The 24,939-nt window shown below is 44.0% G+C and overlaps 1 protein-coding gene across 1 annotated transcript in view; it reads right to left on the bottom strand.

Annotated features, from left to right (window-relative positions):
* Positions 1-1,328: 1,328 nt before the first annotated feature.
* DZANK1 (double zinc ribbon and ankyrin repeat domains 1) overlaps positions 1,329-24,939 on the bottom strand; it is a 61,585-nt gene continuing 37,974 nt past the window's right edge. Inside the window, exons 9-20 of the mRNA XM_040637947.1 lie at positions 20,725-20,817; positions 18,224-18,346; positions 17,039-17,203; positions 15,304-15,511; positions 13,569-13,672; positions 11,485-11,559; positions 9,418-9,514; positions 8,869-8,966; positions 6,023-6,103; positions 5,148-5,275; positions 2,160-2,234; positions 1,329-1,725 (exon numbers count right to left, since the gene is read on the bottom strand). Of these exons, the coding sequence (XP_040493881.1) occupies positions 1,602-1,725; positions 2,160-2,234; positions 5,148-5,275; positions 6,023-6,103; positions 8,869-8,966; positions 9,418-9,514; positions 11,485-11,559; positions 13,569-13,672; positions 15,304-15,511; positions 17,039-17,203; positions 18,224-18,346; positions 20,725-20,817 (1,371 nt within the window). The 3' untranslated portion in view covers positions 1,329-1,601. The remainder of the gene's footprint in view (positions 1,726-2,159; positions 2,235-5,147; positions 5,276-6,022; positions 6,104-8,868; positions 8,967-9,417; positions 9,515-11,484; positions 11,560-13,568; positions 13,673-15,303; positions 15,512-17,038; positions 17,204-18,223; positions 18,347-20,724; positions 20,818-24,939) is intronic.

The following is a 24,939-nucleotide window of genomic DNA, read 5'->3' as shown; positions in this document are numbered from 1 at the left end:
GAACCCATGGGTCCATGGGGCCTCCCCTGTTCCCTGAGCTCTGGGCGAAATGGTCTTGAACTCCATACCCTCCTTCCTGAGTGTCAAATCCAGAGCCTGTAGGGTGTGAGCTGCAGCTCTGGGGCCCTCACCCACCTTCCTAGCGTGAGGGCCGCAGCTTCACTTCCACCTTTGGAATCTGGAACCTTGTGCAGTCACTCCTGAGGCCAAGCCTGCACCGAACCATAAAGGCAGAGAAGTCTGGGAGAGGTCGTATTGTACCGGCCGAGCTGACACAGTGCAAACCGCCCCCGACACCAAACCACCCGATCACACTCTGCGGGTCTCTCAGGACACTGGTTACCTTGTAGCAGCCCCCCAACACGCATGGCCAAGTGTGACAGGGGCCGGCCAGTGCCACCCAACCCCACGTGGGGGCTTCGCTTCCAGCAACTCTGCACCTGTCTCCCTGCAGACAGTCACCCACTTGGCAAAGGCAGTGCAGGTAGCGATGACAGCAGTCACTCAACAAAGTCTGTAATTTATTGTGCTGAATTAATCATTCTGAATTAATAAATATTCTATCAACACACTTGAACAAACTATTTAGGGACTCCACGATTGCAGCATTATCACCCGAGGACTGAAATAACAATCTGAAAAAAGACATAAGTCAAAATTACACATTCCTGCAGATGGCTGATTCAGGCTTGTTTGTCAACCAAAGAACAAACCATAACAATAGGAATATTGACGAGCTCAACATCAGAAACAACATTTTTAAAATAAACTTAATCTTTATGTACTAACTTGGAACCACCTACGAGATATATTAAGGAAAAGAACAAGATGCGACACATCGGAAGNAGTACTTGTCTTAAAGAGGGCAAAGAATATATCTGTTACCTATATTTGCATTTTATGTGTACCCTCTATGTACAGATGCATATATTATATACATGTGCTTATATAATCCTATACTATTTCTGGAAGACACAGATGACACTGGTACCATTGGTGCCTCTGAGGAAGGGATGTGGGTGGCTGTGGGACAGGAATGGCAGAGTTTTTACTACATAACACTCCATACTTTTGAGCTTTGAACCATGTGCAATTATTATCTACTGAAAAATAAATTTATTTAAAAAATTTTTTAAAGATTTATTTATTTGATAGAGAGAGACAGAGAGCACACGCTCACACCTCGCAGGGTGACGGGCAGAGGAGAGGGAGAGAGAATCTTTTGAGCTGACTCTGTGCTAAGCGTGGAGCCCGACGCGGGGCTCAATCTCAGGAACCTGAGATCACAACCTGAGCCCAAACCAAGAGTTGGCCACTTAACCAACTGCGCCACCTAGGCATGCCCTGAAACATAAATTTAAAAAAAAAATCTAAAATAAGCAGCAACAAACTCTTAAAAAAACATACGTTAAGTTTGTCACCATCCACAGCATACTGGGGAATGTCCACATGGTGGCTTACAGTGTTATATTTAAAAAAAAAGTCTTATGAGTACCTCTCAACCTCAATTCTCAAACCACAGATACACATCTCAGAAAGAAACAAAGAAGAGCCAGAACTGGATGGTTTCTTGCAATTAGTTCCTGTGCAGGCCGTTGGGTCTAAGAGTCATCCAGGCCGAGCTTAGCAGCAAAGAGCGAGGTGATGACATCATCCCCAGTTTGCAGAGCCAGGTCATATGGTGTCTGGCCATTCACGTTCTTCTTTTGGATGCTTGCGTTGCATCTGCCAAGGGAACGGGCATGAATAGAAGGACTCAGACACCTGAACCTGAGGGCCTGGCTCTTCTCTGACACAGAGGCCAGTCTGGGAGTCCCTGGCCCCACCTTCCAAAACCTGTCCCCAAGAGGCCACTATGATGCCCCACTCTCAAGGGTGGCTCTACCTTGAGACCTTTTGAGGGGCTCTGTGATTTCAACACATTCGATTGCCAATCCTACCCATTGGCTCCCATTGCATCGAAGTCCTACAACCAAGTATGTTTGGGGGGGTACAACATTTTCATTGTACTTTTAAGAGCCCCCAGTGCTGGGGACCCATGGTGGGATGGTGGCCCCCACTCACAGGGTTAACTGTTCAGGAACTAGGGCTTTCTGACATCATCACAGGTCAGCAGGGGTCTCCCCCTCAGAAGTCTCCCCCCTAGGCCGGGAACATACCGTAGTAAAGCAGAGACACACTCCCTTCCTGCCAGGCCAAGCAGAGTTGCTTCATGAAGAGCTGTATTTCGGAGCCTGTTGAGGGGGAGAAAACCATCCTGCTAAAGCAGCTGTAATGCAGCATGCTGTGGGCACGCGGACAAAGTCACACCAATGACACCAACCCTTCCTTATCTTCCGTCTTTCCTTTCTCCCTGATAGCACAACTGTTGGTTACTTTACCGTCACGTTCCTTGGGTCTTTCCGAGGCATCTACCATTGGAACTTCCATGTATTCGCAGGGTTGCCACATCTCCTGAGTAGATGCATGATCTTGCTCGTAACTCCCTCTAAACTGAGAGCAGAGCGCGCATTCTAGTTACTGGGTGGGGAGGGGGCGCCATGGCTGGATTTTCTGTGTAACCACAGTTCGGTTTTGGGAAGTAATGAATTGTGACTGCCGACTCTGACTTTGTACACTACTCCTCGAACAACGTGACTCCAACATGGCAAGAACGCTGGAAGGGACACCTTCTTCTGCTTCACAGCAGGGGTGACACCTGTGAATCTGGTCCTCTGAGTCGCTTGGGGTTATATCACCAGACCTTCTAGAACGTGTCTTGTACAGCAGGTACACCGTGGTGTTCTAGGAGTTTGTGTTTTAAAGAAACTCTACTATGAATACACAAGCTACTCAAATGGTTTATTCAAATCTAAGTATCATGGTGGATGAAGGTACATTCTCTCTTTGTAAATCATGAATTACCTAATAAAATAAATCTCCACAGTTGCACCTCTAAGAAGCAGACTGATGGTTACACCCGTCCGTCCCGGCTACTGGGGTAGAACTCAGAGACAAAACATTTGAAATTGCCAGTGAAGGGGGGCAGCCATTGTCCAAAAGCAAACAGCATTTCTCCTCACCCGTCTCCTATACAGACCTTGAATCTGTGTTCCTGGAATCTGCCGGGAAGAGGAATGAGCTTTGGGGGAGGAAGTGTACCTCGCCTTAGCCATCCCTTTGGGTTGAATATGAGTGTATTCTGAGAGCAAAGAGACAAACACTGGAAACAGAAACACTAGGGAGGGGCTTTCTGCTACCTGCCAAGCCACTGGACAGGAGTTGAGGGGGAGAAAACCATCCTAGGCTGCTTCTCTCTGCTAGTCAAACAAGCTGGGGTGGGAGGGGAGAGTTTTTTAATGCTTGTTTGCTAAGGAACAATTCACTGAACCTCTTTTATAGAAAAGCCAGATCTCTGGATGGCTTGTGCCTGAAGAGCAGTAGGGTGGATGGAGCCTTGAGGTCATGTTCCTGGATCTACAGAGGTCCAGCCAGGGGGTAGAGGCCAGGCTGACCCAGGTCTAAACGCTTCAAACTAACAAATATAAAGCCGACTTAGCAGAGCTGGCTCTCGGTGGAAAAATTGGCTTTCTTCTATTGGCATAAACTAAAGCGGAAGAAGAAATCTCTGTCCTCTATTCTGAGGGAGGGCTTCTGGTCTAGCTTTCTTCCCTCCCCTCCACGACAGCCAGATTCTGCGAACCATGCTAATGCCGTGGGAGTGATAACGGGCTATTACACACCAAACAGACGGTACAACCGTATAGTTAGACTTAGTAGAGATCACGTGTGGGTAAAAGTCAATTTATAGAATGGTAATGAAGTCAGGATGGAAACTGAGGAACACCAAGGAAAAACAGGTAATCTGTTCCATGTCCAGAGTAGTTTCTTCCTCTCAGCTGGACTTCTCATAAGGCTAGGACACATCATACATAAACATCAATTCAAAATCTGTTCAAGAGATTTTTGTATCAACCACACACATTATATGTCCGTGCTCCAAGAAAAGCTTGTCTGAATTGTACAAATATAAAGTATACCTTAATGCCAAACAAGTTGGCATTATTTTTATGAATAATGATAACCCAAGTGTGGGATAAATGAAGAAGCTGACAGAGTATGAAGAATGTGAACCCTAGGAAAAGGTGAGCAAGTAAATTCCAGCCACCCAAATACGTACAGCAAATGTGCCAAACGTTCTGCTCTAAAATAAAACTAAAAAAAGGGGTTGCGTCTAGCTGTCCTATTGGGCAGAAACATAAAAGCGCACATAGAAAAATTAACCAGCATATATTTTGAATAAAAACACTAGAGGAAATGTTGAGACAAAGGAAAACAGAAGCAAAGCTATCTAACTTTGGCTCTGTGTGCTGGCTTGACATACTCAGCAGCATGATTCCCTGGCGGGCCTCGATCTGGTCTCAGTAGTAGGTCAGGGGGCAGCAGGGTCAGATGGCTGCAGAACCCCTAGAGAACTCCCAGTCTGGCAACGTGGTTGGCAGGATATTAGCGGTTAACATGTGGTACCCGTTCTCAAGGAACTGTCCACCCACGTCTCCAAAGCAATTTGAGAGAACAACAGAATCCCAAGGCTGGGAGAGGTCAAGAGGTAGGACAGGCCCGAGACTAGGGAAGGGACAGAAGCATCCAACAGGACTTGGTATCTGTCTGTCCTGCTGCCCGGCTGGGGAAACCAAGGCACCAGATCACGTAGTGAACTCAGATGTGCAGTGTCACCCCCAGTGTGTCAACATCCAGAGTCAACTGGATAAGGTTTTCTTTGTGCAGTAACTTCATGGGTACGTTTCCATTGGGACTACGCTGGGCCCACTCTTCTCCTAGCGATCTCAACAGTTCAGATCACGATGAAAGTAATGTTGCTGAACATCCTAAGGCCAAAGGATTTGCTGGCCCCACCTCAGTGTAAACTCGCTTGCTAACAAAATTTATCATCATTTATAAAAGCTACAAAAAGTTTTTGTTTCGCCCAGATTTGAAAAAGAGTGGCAGTTACGTCTCTTATTAAGGCCCAAATGGGTTAAGATGGTTCCCGAGTGGTTCCAAGCAAACAGGGCGTGCGTGTGCAGGGACGCTGCTAGAGCAGGGCCCCGAGGCAGCAGCTGGCCACCCCATGGGCCAGGACTCTCCTTCGACTGCGTCTTACTTACGGGCCCCAGTGCTGCTCCGTGTCAGCTCCTCTCTGCACGAGAACCGGAATCGCTTCGTGGTGCTTGTTCAGAACAGCTGTGGTTATCACGGGTTGCCCTTCACTGTCCCTGCAGTTGGGATCTGCTCCCTGCAGCATAAGGAAAAGGACAAACTTGCCACAAAACCCTGCTCTCAGCTGCCATCCTACGAAGTATAATAGACATGCCTGGTAGAACTAAACTGCTTTATTTATTTATTTATTTGTTTATTTATTTATTTATTTTTAAAGATTTTATTTATTTATCTGAGAGAGAGAGAAACAGCCAGCAAGAGGGGGAACACAAGCAGGGGGAATGGGAGAGGAAGAAGCAGGCTCCCAGTGGAGGAGCCTGATGTGGGGTTCGATCCCAGGACTCTGGGATCACGCCCTGAGCTGAAGGCAGACGCTTAACGACTGAGCCACTCAGATGCCCCGGAACTAAACTGCTTTAAATTAAAAGAGAAGAGAATCAGGACACCCAAGATCTAACCAATAACAGAGCTGCAGGTCACTTGGGTGATAAAACTTCTGCTCCCCCCATCAGGAGGGGCAGGCACCCCGAGCCTCGCTTCTTTAGGAAACATGAAGGTTACATGGGGTCATAGACCAGGGATTCTGTCCACCTTCATGCACATTATTTGGGCTCATATGACTTTTCTCTTTTCTTTGTTATAAAACTAGCAACCAGGAACAACCTATGGAAAGTTCTTGACTGGCCATTTAGTCCACTTCCAGGCAGTTTTAAATGCAATGGCACTGTGGTTATCACAATACTGAACAAGACTTCCATCTGAAAGAGACAGGTGAAAGGCAAGGCTGAAATCCTCAGAGACTTGTTCTTTGAGTTGGACTTACCTCTTCGAGCAGCTGTTCAATCACAGAGACTCTCCCTTCCCCTGTCGGTCCGACTTCCNTCAGCAGGAGCCTGTTTTCAGGCTGCAGGGTTACCCAACAAGGTCATTTCCACCGCCGCGAAATAGCACTATCCCCCTTGCCCCGACCCAACCCACCAGGCAAACACTTCCTCTCCAAGGTTAAGTTCTGAGCCCCAGGGACAGGTGAGTGTGAGCGTGTGTGTGCATGTGTGTGTGTGGTCTTCGCCACCAGCAGCACAAATAAACCTAGCTAAGGTAAATCTTGCTGGTCTCTGAAACCTTGTCTCAGGGAAGGATGTCACACTGACATCGTTTTATATTTATTAAGGACAGGGGTGCAATGAGAAACCTCACCACCCCAGAGACCCCACACTAGTCTTATTACAAAGGAAATAAATATTCCTAGGAAAAGCAACCAGGTGAATCCTAAAATTTCCTCTGCATGCTTTGTAAAGTGTTCAGAATCAGCCTAAGTATGACTGTTCAGAAAACGTGCTCACCTGAGGTGTGAGTGAACCGACCAAGTTGACTCTTGTTTGGGGGGAAAAAGCTCTCACCTATCAGCACACATCTGAAGAATTTATTATATGCTCTATTTTCAAAATGTGAGGAAATTCCCCTTTATATACATTCTCTCTTTATATACAAAGGATTGCCAGTGCTGGTTGCTACAAAGCTGAAGAGGCTGTCTACAAGGCCGGAGACATTACTTTCAGTATGTCTCCACCACTGAATCTGAGAGTCACTTGGGGTGGTCCCGGGACTCCAAAGTAGAAATAATATATCTGCAAAGTAGAAATAATGTATCTACCCTCTCCCGGCTCTCTGGGGAGCCTTTGGGATGAGGACATGGCTCAAGGCCTGTGAGCCTTGTGGAAGATGATCCTGGGTTCAGGTTGTGTCTCTTCCGCCCCCTATTCTAGGGTGATTAGCTTGGAACAAGGTACTCTAATAAGTGAACCCCCAGGGAGTCTTGGGAGGCACCCTTGTTCTTACTGAATTCTACTCCTTACAGAAACCTATACTGGAAAGTACTAGAATGTCACCCTCATGAGGTCTGAGACCTTTACAGCTTTTGTTCATGATTTATTTTCACTGCTGAGAACTGTGCCTGGTATATGTGTGCTCCAAATAGCCAATGAATGAGTGAACCACTGCAATGCTGTTATTATTTGTCTGATACTTATCCCCTAAATACAAATGAGAAAATAAAGGCACATAGCAATGGGGGGATTCGGGTCACATATGGAATAAGTGGGTGGAGTCTCCAAAACAAAGTTTATGGAACTCTATATTTCTCTTCTACTCATTGACGATATTTTAAATGGAGAGAAGGCCAAGAGTGCAAGGAATTATACACAATACAGGTTAATGTAATTCTAAGGTCTTCTTCCTAAATGTATTGGTGTTTATGAGACGTAAAGCACGTGGTACGAAAACACAAGATGAAGCAAGAAGCCACCCCCTTCGGAGAAATCATGATACAAGCTGGACGCTGGTATACACATTCCTGAGGGTGCCCTGATGGCTTGGCTTCATGGAAGGTAGAGGGAAGAACCCACATGTGCCCATTTCCATCTCGGGGGAGACCCAGGCTTTGGGCTTGTTGCTAAGCTCATCTCTCCTCCCTACTGCAGCCAAAGAGGACCGACTGAAAGTAAGGTGATAGGGCTGAATGAGGGCACCCACTGTCTCCTTCTCCAAAGCTCCAGTTAAAAATGTTCACGGTCTGTATTTTTGAAAAACATAACCCTCACAGCTGTGGGAAACTCTAGAAGGGTGCCATCAGTGGATCAGGAATTGTGAGGAATTCCAAAGATTGGAAGTAGCTGGAATTTGGCTGAGAGGGAAAACAAAGCAAAGAAAAACTGGCTGAAGATGCCAGAGATAGGAGTCTGTTCCCTCCAGGGAGCCCTGCAGAAGTTGAGTTAATCAACAAGGAGGCCAGGTGTTGGGTGCAGGCTGGATTCATAAGCATTCTATGAAAGGGCTTTGTTGTGAGTGGCTGAAATGAGTGGTATCCTCCTCTCTTTCCTGTGTTCTCTGCTTAAAGCCTGGGGGTAACTCTTTTCCAGAGAGTTCATGATTTGCCTAACAAAGTCTTCTATTGGGAGTATTGGGCCCAAGAAGGGCAGAGCCCAGATCTCTGGGAGGAAGGAAAGACAGCTCAATCCAGGAATGAAATACACTAGAGCCCTTCACGCACCATCCTCACCTCCAGAGGAAAGGCAAACTCAGGGGACCCCAAGGCTTTCTCCAGGGAGGCCTGTCCCACAGCATGTCCACCCACCCCCCCAGAGACCCGAGGCCCCCACACCCACGGCAGGCACCGGCGTTACTCAAACCAGCCCTTCACTTGTCAACGTGACCTGGCAACCAAGGATCATTACATATTTGAGACCAACCAAAAACAAGACAGAGAAAGATGGACAGACAGAACTGAGCCCAGAGGAAGCAGAGATGATTCCAGAAACTAGTAAGAACTTTAAAATAATTCTAATTAATAATCTTGACATATTTTAAAGGAGTCCATAAAATAAAAATACACTTATAAAAAAGGAACAGAAAATGAAAAAATATTCTTCCATTTAAAAAATCTCAGAGTAGGGCCACGTGGCTGGCTCAGTCAGTACAGCATGTGGCTCTTGATTTCAGGGTTGTGAGTTCAAGTCCCATGATGGGTATGGCACCTACTTTAAAAAATAAATAGAATGGCATGGCATGGCATGGCATGGAATAAAATAAAGTAAAATAAAATATCTCAAAGTAAAACATTCAACAGACAGGCCTAAGAAGACAGCTGGAAGGACAAATGAGTACACATACTGTGAGCTGCTCCTTTTCTTGAAATTTTTTGGTCTTGAAATTCTTTGTCCTCTTGATTTTTTCCGTGGTGTCCGAGGTGCTCTGGCTGTAGTCACTCACTGAAATGAGGGAGTCAAGGACTTAAACGATGCCCCCCTGCCACTCCCCACATATAAAGAAAGAGCTATCCTACTATCATGTCCCTCAAGAGGTCAGAAGAATAAAATTTTTATAGAAATGTCCATTTTATTGAACCTCGCAAGAACAACTCCTGGAGCCACTCATCTCAGTCCAGGACCAGAGGATGAGTGGGAAAGAGGGGAAGAAAAGGGGAATACAGTTTTTTAAGCCCAAAAGAACACCCCCCACACACACAACTTATCTCTCCAAGCCCTGTGAAAATTTCGAAAACCTCACCCCTAACCTGATAGCCCAGAAGAATGAAATGGCCGGAACATTAGAGGAAGATGTGTGGTCGGGCTGGCAGAGTTTAAGCAATTCCCTGCCGTCCTTGCCAAGTCAGGGTGTTGCTGGTCAATTGTTTGAAAATCACCGTAAGGTACAACTCACCCAAGCTGGACCTGCTGCCAAATGGCCCATCACCACCCTCAGTGACACTGCTCAGAAAGTGGTTGCTGAAATCCACCGCCTTGCTGAGGTAAAGGTTCTGGGCAACAGAAAAAAACAGGCACTGTGACTGATGAGGCTGCTGTGTCCCCACAGAAGGGGTGCTCTCCCTGCTAACCTGTTCCTCTCTTCATTAGTGACCACTCTACTCGTATAGTCAAGCCGGAAGCTGGACATCCCCTCACTGTGATGTTCTGTCTGTTCTGCCTCTTAAATGGCTCCTCAGCCTGGCCGCTCCTTTCTGTCATTATAGCCACAGCCCGCTCTTCATACACCAGGATCCCTGTAAGGGATTCCCAACTGGTTCCTGCCAGCCCACCTTCCACGTGGCTGCTCCAGTCACCCACCTACAATTTCTAAGTAATGGTGTTCTTCCCCTGCTTCAAATCACTCCATGTCTTGGAATTAGGGTGGCAAGATGGGGAAGCTCAGGCTACAGAGTTTGAATCCTGGCTCTATCACTTATTAGCTTAGGGGCCTTGGAAGAAGGTGGCTAAATTTCTCTGTACCTCAGTTTCTTCACCTGTAAAGTGGAAATATCATGGCCTAACTCAAAAGGATGTTGCGAAAGTAAAACAGGTAAAATGGAGGTCTATAGCATTAGGACTGATGATGTACAGTCCAGACCTGGAATTCTGTATCCACCTGGACGGATTCCACAGTGTGGCATCCTGCCCCACCTTCACGTGGCTGCCTTTCCTGCCACAGGGAACCACCTGCTACTGCCTGAACACTAGAACATATCGAACCAGGGGATAATTACTCCACTTCTACCTGATAGCATGTTGTAGATGCTCTTGGCGCCCACCCGGTTCCCCCAACTGATTAGCATATCCCTCCCAGCTGCTGGGTATTAACCTCACAGCTGGCCAACTGCCTCCACAGATGGCTGCTGCCTTGATCTAGAGGTTATGTCCCTCCTTTTCTTACCTCACCTGGGGCAACTTCGTGGTCTGAGCCATACTTCACAGCTCCTCATGGATCAGGCTGAAGCTAGACTTTATGTACGACCACTCAGCCCCTTCCCCTGCCTTGTCTCATGTCCCTCACTCCCCTTCTCCTCAAGTACCTCCCTGACCCAAGCTGTGCTGTAGCCACACAACTGAAAACATGGCATTTAGTGCTTTACTTGACTTCAAAACACTTCTGTGTGTGTCAGTGGACTGCATTTTCCCAGCCTCTTAGTTAGGCAGAGCCCATGAGTCTGTCCTAATTTTGAAAGACACCACCAGCCCCCTGCCGGGCACATGGCCAGGGCCTGATAAATGTTAGTCCCCATGCTTTTTCTTGCCTTCTTTACCCTTCTTCTCAATCCATTCGTTATTCTTTTGTATATTCTGACTTCTTGTCCAATGAAACTGCTGGTATGAATCAATTAATGTTTGCACTGTAGCAAAGTTCCAGTCACCACAGAAGAGGGCAGATCGAGGGAGGCAGAGCCACAATGTTTGGTTTATTTCTTATAGGCAAATAGGTGAAAGTACATACAGGCAAACATTTTTGTCAGTCTTTCACCTATACTCAGACTTCGGTATAAATAAGCCTGAGAAGCACAGGACTGTCAGGGTAGATAAAAATTCCTGGGGTTGTGTTTTTTTTCTTTTTTTTTAAAGATTTTATTTATTTATTTGACACAGAGAGACACAGCCAGCGAGAGATGGAACACAAGCAGGGGGAGTGGGAGAGGAAGAAGCAGGCTCCCAGCTGAGGAGCCTGATGTGGGGTTCGATCCCAGGACTCTGGGATCAAGCCCTGAGCCGAAGGCAGACACCCAACAACTGAGCCACCCAGGTGCCCCCCAAAAATTCCTGTTCTTACTACATCTTTATGTGCCTGAAACCTGGCTTCTCTGAGGTTTAGTGTAGTTATTTACCTACTTCTATGAAATTACTGGCTTTTAGTCAAGTTTTATAACATTTGGATTACAAATAAGCACTTCAATAGAGTGTAAGCTACAATTTACTAGTTCAGTTGATTTTCAAATGAACAGCTTCTAAAGGTTTTACTCACCTTGTTTGATACTTGCATATAATTCAGCCGGATGCTAACTTCATAGCCATCTTCATGGACAGTTGCGGAGATAAGCTTTTAAAAAAGCATTAGAGAGAATTCACAACCACACACATGGGATTTAATGTCCTAAGCAACAGCCAAGAAATCCTGAGATGTTAAACTGTAAATGTAATCAAATATTTAATGAACTGAAAAGAAGACAAGAAAAGAGAAACAAAGGAACAAAAGCTAAGTGAAATAGAGTATAAGTAGCAAAATAGCAGACACAAATCCAGCCATACCTACAATTCCATTAACTGTAAATGAACAAAATTAATGTTCCCATCAAAGAGCAGAGACTGTCAGACTGGATAAGAAAGCAAGACCCAAATTTATATTCTCTAAAGAGACACACTTTAAATTTAATCAAGCCACCTGGCTGGATGTCATCACCTGGGTGTCCTGAGGGGCCAGGCCTTAGTAATAAAGGACCAAGTATCATAGTTGAGCAGCTTTCTCTGTAAGTAGCCAGAGGAATTTTGATCAAACATGGGTCAGCAAATGCTTTAAGGATCAGATAGTAAATATTTTAGGGTTTGTGGGCTATCTGGCCATTGCCGTTGTAGCACAAAAGCAGTTATGGACAATAAGTAAATGAATGAGTATAGCCGTGATCCAATAAAACTTGATTTACAAAATGGGGTGGCAGGCCTGAATTTGCCCCACACACCATAGTTTACAGACCCTGGATTAGGCCAAAGAGCGAATAAATCACCAAAATAGATTGTCAAAGGAAACGGAGCAATACTTAACAATGAAATAGCCTCAATGTTGGCCTATTTGGTGGTAGAGGATCAAACAGGCTGATTTTCAAAGGTTCCTTCTAGTGACATACAAACAGAAGAAGAGGTCTTCCCACAGAGCTCTTTATAATGATGGTGTAATGCTAGAGAAAGCATGGGGCTCAGGGTCTGACAGACCTGCTTCAAATCCTGAATCCCCTGAGACCCATCAGTGCAGTCATGGGCAAGTCACCAAACTTCTCTGAGCCACTTTTCCTAGGTGTCAAATAAGGCTTGTTCGGATTATCCACTGCAGTGTTAAAAACAAACAACAATAAAAAAAACACCTCCCCGAACTTCGTGGACTAAACAACAACCATTTTATAAAGTTCATGGCTTCCAACAAGGCACAGCAGGGATAGACTGTCTTTGCTCCACACCTCTGACACTTCAGCCGGGAAAACTCAAATGGCTAGAGGTGGCTGCACATTTGGAGCCTGGAACGACCTGGACTCTTAGCACTCGTCTGCCTGGCTCCTGAGCCAGGATGACTCGAGGACTGGGTTCGGCTACGGCTAATGAGGGGTGCATCTACATGTGGTCACTCTACAGGGCTTGGGCTTCTCATGGCAGGGTGGCTGGAATCCAAGGAGTGTTGGAGCGGAGCATGCCCAGTAAGAGAGGAAGCAGTACGGCCTCATAGGACCACAGCTTGGGAGTCCCATAGTATCACTGCCACCACACTTTGTGAGCCCAACTGCCACAAGCCCGCCCACATTCGAGGTGAGAAGACAGTGACTCCACTCTTTGAAGACTACCAATGAATTTGTGGCCATTAAAAAAAACCAGCAACACTGCTGCAAAGGTAATCTTCCCACCTTGTAGGTTTGTTATGGGCACTAGAGATTGAGGAACACAACGCACACAGTGAGTGCATCGGGAAGTGGCAGCTCTTGGGATTACCATTGCTGCTAATACAGACTGGATTTAAGTGCACACTTTGGTGAGATTAAACTCTTCTGGGTTTTGTTTAGCTCTGAGCACCAGAGTCTCCATAGCATGTGGCATCTAAAAGCATGGAATGTTCACAATTTACTATCTTAGGTCAGGTGCAGAAGCCCACTCGTAGACAAGGCTGGTGTGCAAGTGATTTGTCAAGGCAGCACTTGCAGGGGAGGACCGTAAGGCAGGGTGGAAAGCAGGACAGGAAAGGGAAAAGAGCCAAGCAAAGTGCAATTTCAGGTGAAGTCAGTGGAGGGGACCTGTAGCCTGATCCCACGGGACTCTCTGGAGTGGAAATTCCATCCAGAGCTCACCCACCTTTCCCATTCTGGGTTCTGCGATCAAGGCCCGGAATTCAGGGTTGTTCTGAGCATAAGACCTGAGGTGGGCAGAGATATGATCCAATTGTTTTCTCCAGTATCCTAAACAAAAAGAGAAACCCATCTTCATGGATAACTCTTCTGAAGCCAAGAAAGAAAAATGCTCCGTGCAACATGCATTCTCAGGTTATTTTTCTTTGCCAAACTTTATGATAGTTTTTACTTATTGAACCTCAACTAGGTACCAGAATAAGTTCCATTTTTGCTCCGAGGTTTATTTTTTACACATGGTTAATCATAGAATAGTACGGAATCTCAAAAGAATATATTTTGATGGTCACACATGGGGTCTTTTTCTTTTATTCTTTTTTTTTTGAAAGGTTTATTTATTTGACAGAGAGAGAGAGAGAGACAACGAGAGAGGGAACACAAGCAGGGGGAGTGGAAGAGGGAGAGGCAGACACTTAACAACTGAGACACCCAGGCACCCCTTCTTTTATTCTTTTAAAATTAATCATATTGAGGGGCACCTGGGTGGCTCAGTTGTTTGAGTGTCTGCCTTCAGCTCAGGTCATGATTTCAGGGTCCTGGGATAGAGCCCCACATCAGGCTCCCTGCTCAGCAGGAAGTCTGCTTCTCCCTCTCCCTCTGTGCCCCCCACGATGCTATCGCGCTCTCTCTCTCTCAAACTTTAAAAAAAATAAATAAAATTAACCATATTGAGATAACTTTTAAGTGTACAGTTTGAGTTTCAGCAAGTGTATATATCCCGAATAATATGAAAGACACTTCCATCACTCCAGAAAGCTCCCTTGTGCCCCTTTGCAGTCTGCACAGGGTTTAAAACACATTGGAATTCATTCATTGCCACCACTCAACACTTGGGAGATTTTGCACAAGTCTGGGTTTCTGGTTTCTCATGTGCAGGCAGGAGATGCATTTGTAGGAAATGTCCAGAACAGGCAAATCCATAAAAACAGCAAGTAGATTCATGGTTGCCAGGCACCTGGGAGAGGAGATGTACGGAGTGATTGCAGAAAGAATACTGGTCTACCTTTGGGGTGATGAAAATGTTCTGGACATACAGAGTGGTGATGCTTCTGTATAGCTCCTAATGGACTAAGTATCACTGAATGGTACACTTCAAAATGGGTGAAAATGGTGAATTTTGCTTATGTGAATTTTAAAATGGTAAAAAGAGAAAGATAATAGTAGATAGCAGCAATGACACAGACTAACAATATTTCTACTGTAATAGCAATCCATACATGCTATTTAACTGAGAGACTAGACAATGGAGCTATGAGTCAAAACATCAGAGTACTGGGCTGCCCCAGTGGCTCAGTCAGTTAAGCGGGCAACTCTTGCTTTCAGCTCAGGTCATGATCTCAGGGTCCTGGGATCGAGCCCCATGTCAGGCTCCATGCTCAGCAGGGAGTCTGCTTGAGGATTCTCTCTCCCTCTCTGCCTGCCCCTCCCCTGCTCACTCCCCTGCTCCCATGCCCATTCGTTCTCTCTCACAAATAAATAAAATCTTTTTTAAAAATTAGAAAAGATAAAAACCTCAGAATACTAAAAGTTTAAGAGCTATAATACAAAGGAAAATTACCTAAAGAAAAACAACGGAATTTACTTCTTATGTATAGAAATAAATCTAAAGGAAGAAAAATGCAATTTTCTTTCTGAGAAATAGGGAGTTCCCTCCTGACAAGAAAGAGTACCTTTTCCCTCACCTCTTCCTGGGCTGACGGCTGTGAGGAGAGGTTTATGGTCACTCATCTTCTCCTGCCTCTGCTTCTGAGAAGCCATTTCTAGTTCCTTTTTGGCTAGTAGCGTGCCAGATGGGTAGAACAGGCCAGCAGTCTGTGTGCCCGCGTCCTTCCGGGTCCCAGCATCGGGTCTGGGTAAAGGAACATTTAGGGACTGCCAGGCAGATCGGGGCTGTGAGCAAGGCAGAAAACATAAAATACTAGAATATAATTTAATTAATTCTTCGTATTACTTATAGAAAAGAATTCTAATCAGAAGTAAAAATATCTCCAAGAAACTGTACTTTGAACTAAAAAGAGGTTTTCAGCCCTTGCCTCCCCTTCTTTTCTTCTGTCTCTCCCAGCAATTCCCAGCCTGATCCATAAAGCTAGCCTCATTTTCTTGGCCATTTACTCTCTCAAATTCACCCAATCAACCAAATTGCCTTGCTGCCTGAGGCCTGAAACAAATCTAACCTCTCAGTTCTACAGTCCAATAGAACATAGACTTTACTACTCATCCACAATCAACCACTAGTCAGCAGTATTTTCTCTGAGATACTCCTGCATCTGAATGTGGGGACTTGAGAGGACCATCATGTAAGGTTATGTAGGCTGTGCACTGCACAACATCACTGCATCTAAAGAGATACCATTCACATGGTGAGCATTATATATTTGCATATTTATTAGGACAATTTTTCTGGTAAATGGAAGAAAAGGTCTTTCTAACAAAATTAGTGTATTACAATAAATTTCCAAAAGACCACAGTCAAGTGTCTTGAGGAAAGAACCCTTTGTCTCTCATTTGCATATGGTTGCATATGGGCTATTGGCAGTCCCAGGATCCATAAGTCTCAGCTGGGGCTAAGAAAGTCATGAACTCCCTAAAAATGAATGCAAAGTTGCTGAGGGCATGTGCATTCTCTCTAATAACTATGAATCTTCAAATTCTTCTAATGAAGAGCTAAAAAGAAACCTGAAAAGCCTTTATGTAGCTTAGAGAAATTTATAAAACGCTAACACCAAGCTGGTTAGAGATTAAGTCTTTCTGAAGATAATCCTGTAAGACTTTCCTTAAACTATATGCTGTTGTTATAAATGGCTAAAGCAATTCCACACGCCTGCTATAGGTTTTCTAAAACATAAGCGAGCAGGAGCAAAGTTCCTGGTACGCTACATAAGAAATTCATGAGAAGTGTGTCTGTCTCAGGGCACCTGGGTGGCTCAGTCAGTTAAGTGTCTGCATTCCACTCAGGTCATGATCTCAGGGTCCTGGGATCAAGCCCAGCGTCGGGCTCCCTGCTCAGCAGGGAGTCTGCTTCTCTCTCTGCCCTTCCCCCACCAACGCTTGTGCTTCTCTCTCTCTCTGTCTCAAATAAATAAATAAAATCTTTTTTAAAAAAAAAGTATGCTTGTCTCATATATTTTAAATCCATTTCTCTGGCATTGTATTGATTTACATTAGTTATATTATTAGTCTTACAAATGCAGTTAGACCTCAATCTACTATAGATAAATCTTTGAATTCTGAAGAAATCACTCGAGTGCTTAAAACCTAAATTGATCGAATTTATGTACACATCTAGTTGAAAATCCAAGCAAAAGGTCTACATGTTTTGGCTCTCTTTCCCCCGGTTGATCCACAAGGTAGAGAAAACAAGTTCAGGGTCTTACACCCATTCCCTGGCACCAGTGCCTACAACAGTGGAGGCCTCACCTCAGCAAAAGGGCCAAGTTCTCCAGCAGCTAGATCCAGGCCGTGGTCCAGGCTAAGTCTTGCCAAGGGCTTCACATAAATACCACAGGAACCACAGAATCGGGCAGATGGGTGATTGCTGGCCCCACATTTGGGGCAAACAGAGTAGCAAGCAGAAATGCCCGGCTAGAGGATAGAAAATATTTTTACACTTTCATAAATATCAGAGTCCTAATTTTCCCACGTAAATTATTCACATACCCTACCATCACTAGCCATCAAAATAACATATGCTTATACCCCTGACCCTGCAAGTCCACCTTCTAGAACTTATTCTACAGATGGACAAGTACACAAAGAAGTATATTTGAGATCATTCCCTGCGGGTTTGTGGTTTTAGAGAAAATAACTGGAAACAACCTAAATGTCCAGCAATAGGGGATGGCCTAAATGCATCATGGTACATACAGACGGCAGTATATTATGGAGCTACTGAAAAGAATGAGGAGGTTACTAACAAGGTACATGGTGAAGTGAAAGGAAAAGAATTAGTGTTTCTGTGAAACTACTAGTTTACTTATTAACACACACACTAGGTAATGGTGATTGCTTCTGGCGATAGGCTCTGAGGGCCTGGGATGAGATGGGAGATTGACCCTTCACAAGAAACCTGCTGTATTACTTACATACAACACTTTTTCAAAGAAAAGACTTTTGAGTCTTTCATTAAAAAGGTAAGGGGTGCCTGGTAAGGGCTCAGTGGATGACGCATCTGGCTCTTCATTTCGGCTCAGGACATGATCTTGGGGTCCAGGGATTGAGCACCATGTTGGGCTCTGTGCTCAGTCGGGAGTCTGCTTGAGGATTCTCTCTCTCCCTCTGCCCCTCCCCCCACTCGTGTTCTCTATCTTTCTCTCTCTCTCTCTCTCTCTAAAGGTAAGTAGACAAGTCATAAAAGAAGAAATACCAAGAGTCAATAAATGATTGAAAAAGTTTAACCTCAAAGAAATGCAAAGCAAAACAGCAATAATAGAGCTTTCCCAATTTAAGAGAATCAATTCTGTCTCCAGATTCTTAGGTAAATAGGTGCTAGTATTCAAATCGAAAGAAGTGATTTCTGCAAGGTAGGGGAAAAGAAGGAGCCTGGCTCTCTCTAGGGTGGTGGTGAGGCTTTGGCACCAAGAAACTCAGATTTAAAATACCCACCGTGGCTCCGCACCAGTCACAGAAGCAAGCTTCCCGGCGATTCCTGCGACCACACTTGGAGCAGGAAATGGTCTCCCCTTTCTGAGTGGGCGGAGGTGGGGCTTTATCTCCACTGCGCATGGGCTGGTGGACACAATGGCATTTATCAATAGGCAGATCAATACTACATTCTGCAATCTCCCTCTGGATCCAGGGGGGGAAAATCCCCAAATCAATGCAAGCCCTGTAATAAGGTATTTTTGCCCCAAAGAGTAAAACTATGATGAACTTCACCAATTAATAAATTCGTACAAAGAAGACACATTCCTCAAGTTGATAAAACTGGTGCCTGATGCATCTTGATATTCCTCAGTATCTTTAATACCAAAAGTAGCAAACCTACTATTGATTTACCATAAGTATATTCATAAAGAAAGAATGTAAGCAGAATGTCACAACTGATGTTTCTCTTCTTTCCTTTAGGGCTCTGATTTCCATATGGAAATGTGAATTTATTTTCCACCCCTGACACATGAAAAGAATTATTTTATTTTGGGGAGAGAGAGAGAGAATTGTCTCATGAGAATTTCTGAAACTTTGTGAGGTAGGCCTGGATTAGAATCTTCGCTCCTGCTACTTTCTTGTTGCCTAGGAAGAGATCTTTTCATCAGACAAATGACGATGAGAGTATCTGTCACTGTTACGTGATCACCTACTATGTGCAGGCACACAGTGTTAAGCACTGTCCCTCTAACTTCGCATCAAACCACAGGACAGACCTGTGAGGTGGGTGCCATCGTCACCTGTGTTTTACAGAGGTTGGAAACTGAGGCACGGAGAAGGCAAGACCCAAGATTTGACCCCAGGCCATCTGATTCTATCTATGACCCCATGCAGCCTCTTCGATACAAGAGCCTCTTCACAGGTCTGTAGGCAGGGTTCAGATGGTTCACGGCAATTAGTATGGAGGGACGCTTAGCACAGGGTCAGGCTCCATATGTCAGCTTCCCTCCTTTCTCTTGCTTTCCGCTAGATCCTGATTTCTTTAAGAGAAAGGACTATACTTCCCATTTTTCCCCACTAACATAGTACCTTGCTCCTCGGCACATGGGAGTCATGCAAATAGTTATTGGATGAATGAATCACTGAGTAACTGATACAATTGATAACTGCCACATATCCCACGTACAATACTAAGAATGGGCACACTAGGGAAGACGTTTTCTAAGGACCATTTTTCCTCCAAGACTGATATTTTAGTCAACTTTGCTTGCCTAGCTATATCCTCTTTTACTTCAGGGACTGTTTTGTTATCCTAAAACAGACATCTATCCAGAAAGATAGAACGGAGATCTCTGTTTGTACACACTTACCCTTACCCCATTTCTGTGCAATTAGTGAGAGACTCCTTGGGACAAATCCGGAGAGAAATGCTTTGCACACTTTTGCTTCAGCCTTAAATTTCAAATGTATCCTCCTGCTACAACAGGGTTTTGATATAAAACTTGATGACTTGGGTTTCTAAATGTAAAGCCTTCAGATCTTTAATTTAAATGCATCAGGGCACCTGGGTGGCTCAGTTGGTTAAGAATCCAACTCTTGACATTGGCTGAGGTCATGATCTCGGGGTTGTGAGATCGACCCCTGCACTGGGCTCTGTGCTCAGTGCAGAGTCTTCTTGAGATTCTTTCCCCCACCCTCTCCCTTCCCCCCTGCTCCTCCTCCTGCTTTTCTCTCTCTCTCAAATAAATACATAAATAAAATCTTTTTAAAAAATAAATGCATCTACTGTTCAAGTAGATTTTTTTTAAACATAACATTGCTCTAAAGAAAGAAAAGGCATTTTATTCCATTCATATTAACACTGCTAAACAAAGAAAAGACATAAGCCATCAGACTGAAGATGCATTGTTACTTCTATGGCACTTCAACGATATGTACTGTCATTGTGACATCCCAACTCTCATATACCATTCAAAGAGAAATCAAATCCTGAAAACAAATTCAGTTTTGTAATTGTTCCTGAAACAGTTTTGCTGATAGAGGAGACCCAGAAACAACTACATCCCTGACAGGTAATAAAATCAATTTCAGTTGCATGTGCTCTTATTCCTTCACTTTAAATACTCAAAATAGACTAGAAAATCCAAAAGTGGTTACCTACCATGTTCTCAATTTCAAAAAACAGCATGGCACAGTCAGTAAAGACATATATGACTGTGAATGAAATACAAGTGGGTCTACTTCTCCACTGGCTGCCACCAGCTTTCTGTGCAAAGTTATTAAATGAAAAATTGTAAGAAATTGCTGGTTTTATTGAATCCCCCTGGAGTTAAGACTTAGAAAACGATTTTGTATTGGTGAATATATAAAGTCCTCTCCACATTTAGAAATGTTGCTTTCAGTGTCTCTCTCCAACCTCCCACTTCTTCCTTCCTCTGCAGATTATAATTCTTCATTATTATTGACACTGGACATTTAGCAGTCACCAAATGGAGGCTTGGCCCATGCTGTCAACCTACCTCCTGAGATGACGGCAGGGCCCCCTCACAGGTGACACAGTATTTCAGGTGAGCTGGATTCCCTGTGCCACAGGTGCGGCAGACTACTTTCTCCTTGAAAACAAAGAACAAAAAACACATTATTCTCTGCGCAAACAACTGTGCAAAGAAATCATCAAGCAATCCTTTCAATCAGCCAGCTACCCTATTTTAACACTCAGACCCTGAAATTGGATTGGTTTAGAAATGATTACAACATAATATCAGACAAATGAAAATCGTTTTAAAAGAAACTCCCCCCGAAAAAGAAACAAAACCCAAAATGAACAAACTGAAAACAGGGATTCATTTTTTTTGCACTGATTATGTATGAATTTTTTATTTTTTTCCCCCAGTAGGGAAAACATGATGGTAGGCTCTCCATCTCATGGCTTGAACAATAAACAGAAAAGCCCAAGACTAGCAAAAGCTTATCCATGTGTTTACAGATCATCTTGTAAACACCCCCACGGGGCTTCGTGTTAATGAATTAAGGTTTGCTCTGTAGTTTCTCACTCAGAAATGCAAAAATGAAAAGACTGTCTTAGAAAATAAATGATAAGTGCAACTTTCCAAGTTAGGAAACTGAGGATAAGTAGGAATACAGAGAGGAAGGAAGGAAGGAAGGAAGGAAGGAAGGAAGGAAGGAAAGAAGGAAGGAAGAAATATTAAAATAGTCTAACTAGAATTCAGCTATTAGAGGTTTGCAAACACCTGTTCAGTCACTGGACTATTCTGCACTATCAGGATACTATCCCCTTCACTCATCAATGACCAGTGACACTCAAATGCTCCTTTCTACTCCAGTGCCTACATTTCCCAGGTGCCCTGAAACTGACACCATGTGATCTGAAGCTGTAGAGGCAAAGACAATGATCAAGAGAAAGTCCAACTCCCAGAGCTGTAGTTCCAATTCCACTAGGTAAGCTATGAAGTCCCTGGCCTTTCCATGGCTGGTTAATTTCACTCTAGTAGAGGACTCCAAGTTCTTGCAAGTCAAAGAACTCCTAAAGTGCAAACGGCCGACTGACTGCTATTCAAAATGGCAGAGGATCACATACGCGCCCTCTGTGGATCCTGACACTCCCTGGTTCCAGCATTCTTAAGTCTCTGTAGCATAATCTGCAATTGCCAGAGCTTTTCTGTGAGATTTAGGGCTGTGGTCTTCCTGGAGACTCAGAAAAGATCAGGTGACACTCAAGACACTCATTGAGAAGTGAATCAAATTTCCTGTCCCTGTGTTAAAAAAATACTGAGATCAAACAAAAATAACAAAGTTGTTTGCTGCAGGAAATATTCTGTAAAGACTGTAAACCAGTAAGGCTGCTTACTTATTCGGTCCAACAGCTTACCTCAGGATCCTCACACTGGCAGGTCCCACAATCCAAAATTAGTACATCCCCACATAGTTAACATTTGTGTGTGTGTGTGTGTGTGTGTGTGTGTGTGTGTCTGGGTGCACACGTGTGTGCACATGCATGTGTAGTGAGAACACCTAAAATCTACTCTCAGCAAATTTCCAGTATACAAAGATGGATATTTTAATTAGCTTGACTGTAGTAATCATTTCACTATGTACATGTATATTAAAACATCATCACCTTAAATATATAAAATTTTTATTTATTTATTTTTTTTGAGAGAGAGAATGAGTGGGGTGGGGTGGGGGGTGTAGAGGGAGAGAGAAAATCTTAAACAGACTCCACATCCAATGCAGAGCCTGACTCAGAGCTCGATCTCACGACCCTGAGATTATGATCTGAGCTGAAATCAAGAGGCAGATGCTTAACCAACTGAGCCACCAGTAGCTAAAATTTTTATTTAAATAAACTATAAAAATTTTAATTTAAATACATAAAATTTTTATTTAAATATTTTTAAAACTAGCATGTCATAACTTTGCCCAATAAAAACGGACTCTGCCCTATTCTAATCCTGCCTTGCAAAACTCCCTTCTAAACTTTTTTAACTAGTAAACTTCATTTTTTAGAGCAGTTTTAGGTTTATATCAAAACTGAGCAGAAATTATAGGGAGTTCCTATATACTTACTCCCTGTTCCCACACACACACAACCTTCCCCACTACTGACATCCCACATCAGGATGGTACACTCCGTACAACCAGTGAACCCAAAGTCCATAATTGACCTTAGGGTTCACTCTTGTCAAACTCTCTTTTAAAAAATCACCCAAGTGCAGCACTAAAACCGTATAAACACCTTTCCCTGCCCTCTCTCTTCTGAGATACTATCAAGACAGTAAAAGTGGCAGTCTACCTTACTGTTTCAGGTCCAGCCGACATAGCCTTCTTGGCCAACAGGTGTTTCTAATGGTTTTGTTGGTGACTTTCTGACACCATGTCATGGCTCACTTCCTTGAAGAGCAGTGACCATGACCCACAGATAGAAATAATTTTACGTCATAATCACTACACTCATAGATGTCCATGGGGATGACTTGGGATTGAGGCCACTATCAGACTTTCTTAAGGAGGATGTTAAACATCTGTGATGAGGACCTTTTTTAAAAAAGTCATTACCCTTTGGTGCCTGGGTGGCTCAGTCGGTTAAGTGTCTGCCTTTGGCTTAGGTTGTGATCCTGGGGTCCTGGGATTGCGCTCTACGTCTGGCTCCCTGCTCATCAGGGAGTCTGCTTCTCCCTCTGCCCCCATCCCCTCGTGCTCTTTCTCTCTCTCTCAAATAAATAAATAAAATCTTTTTAAAAAAGTCAATACCCTCATTCGCTACCTCATCCATAGCATTTACAATGTGTTTAGTTGAACGGTTCTAAGCAATTTAGTGGACCCAAATTAGTTATTGGGGTAACATTTTTTCTTACAAAGTAGTTGAGAGATGAGAACAGTTTTCTAATCTCCCAAATGACAAGCTCTGACAAAACGAAGTGAGGAAGATGTAGTAGGTCATTGCAAACTTCATCTCAAGGTGCATTTTGTAAGTTACCAAGCTACAGTTCTGCTTGATGCAGAGCTGTGGTTACACGGCTTCTAGCCCCAAATCATTGTGTGAGAGATTCAGGTCTTATAAGGAGATAATTGCCCCAGTCATGTGAATCATCAGATCTTTTTCAGTAATGACTTCAAGAGGATCCCTGCCCTAAGCCTCTCAGATTCTAGGAACCCAAAATGACTAGAGACCTGGAGGTATACTATATGTGCGAGTTAGAGCCCAAATGAAATTGATGATCTCTTGGTAAAGGAGAGTTCATGTGTTCTGGTTAAATGGGAGATGCTCAAATTAATTTTTAACTTTAGGAAATGGCCAGTGAGATACATTTGTTTAAAAAACAAAACAAAACTTGGGGCATCTGGGTGGCTCAGTTGGTTGAGCGTCTGACTCTTGGTTTTGGCTCAGGTTATGATCTCAGGGTGGTGAGACTGACCCCTGCCTCAGGCTTCTTGCTCTGCAGGGAGTCTGCTCAAGATTCTCTCTCTCTCCCTCTCCCTCTGCCCCTCCCCGCCACTTACACATGCTCTCTCTCTCTCTCTCTCTCAAATAAATAAATAAATAAATCTTTTAAAAATATAAATAAATAAATAAAATCTAAATGTGTGAATATATATGCATGTTTCTGTGCATCCAGAAAAATACATAGAAGGATATTCACTATCATCAGTTATTTCAGGAGGATAGAAATAGAGGTGGGTGGGGAAATTATATACTTCTTTGTATATCTTTAGACTATTTTACTTGTTACAAAAAGTTAGAGAATTTTTGAAAGTGCAAAATCCTCTCTTCTTCTGAAATACAGGCAGCTGTGCCAGAGAGTAAAAGGAGAAACTTCTGCTACTATAGCTTCCAATCCTGGCAGCAAAAAAAATATATATCTGATAGAGCAAAATTCCTCAGCGTTGACAAGGCCTTTAGATCAACAGAAGATAAGTCTGCACCAGTGGACTGTTGGCAGGAAGAGGATGGATGGTGTTTTGTGCACTACGTGGAGTGAGATGGATACCAACACAAAAACAGCAAGGAAACTCTTCAGCAGGCCCTCCTGGTGCCTTCGGGAAGGTAAGTCTGTTGGCTTCTGTGAACAACACGTATTCCCACTGACCTTGGCGGTGGCTCTCTGGGTGAGAATGTTATCTAAAAATCTATCGCCCTTGTAAGACATGGGAAAGCCACTGGGATATTCTCAGCCTGGGGTTTCCAAAAGTTGTCCTTCCGTGAGTAGAAGCAG

The sequence above is a fragment of the Ursus maritimus genome, unplaced genomic scaffold (assembly GCF_017311325.1).
Source record: "Ursus maritimus isolate PB19 unplaced genomic scaffold, ASM1731132v1 scaffold_22, whole genome shotgun sequence".
NCBI classification, from domain to species: Eukaryota; Metazoa; Chordata; class Mammalia; order Carnivora; family Ursidae; genus Ursus; species Ursus maritimus.
Note: the sequence above shows the minus strand (reverse complement) of the source record. Positions and strands in the feature narration are given on the sequence as shown.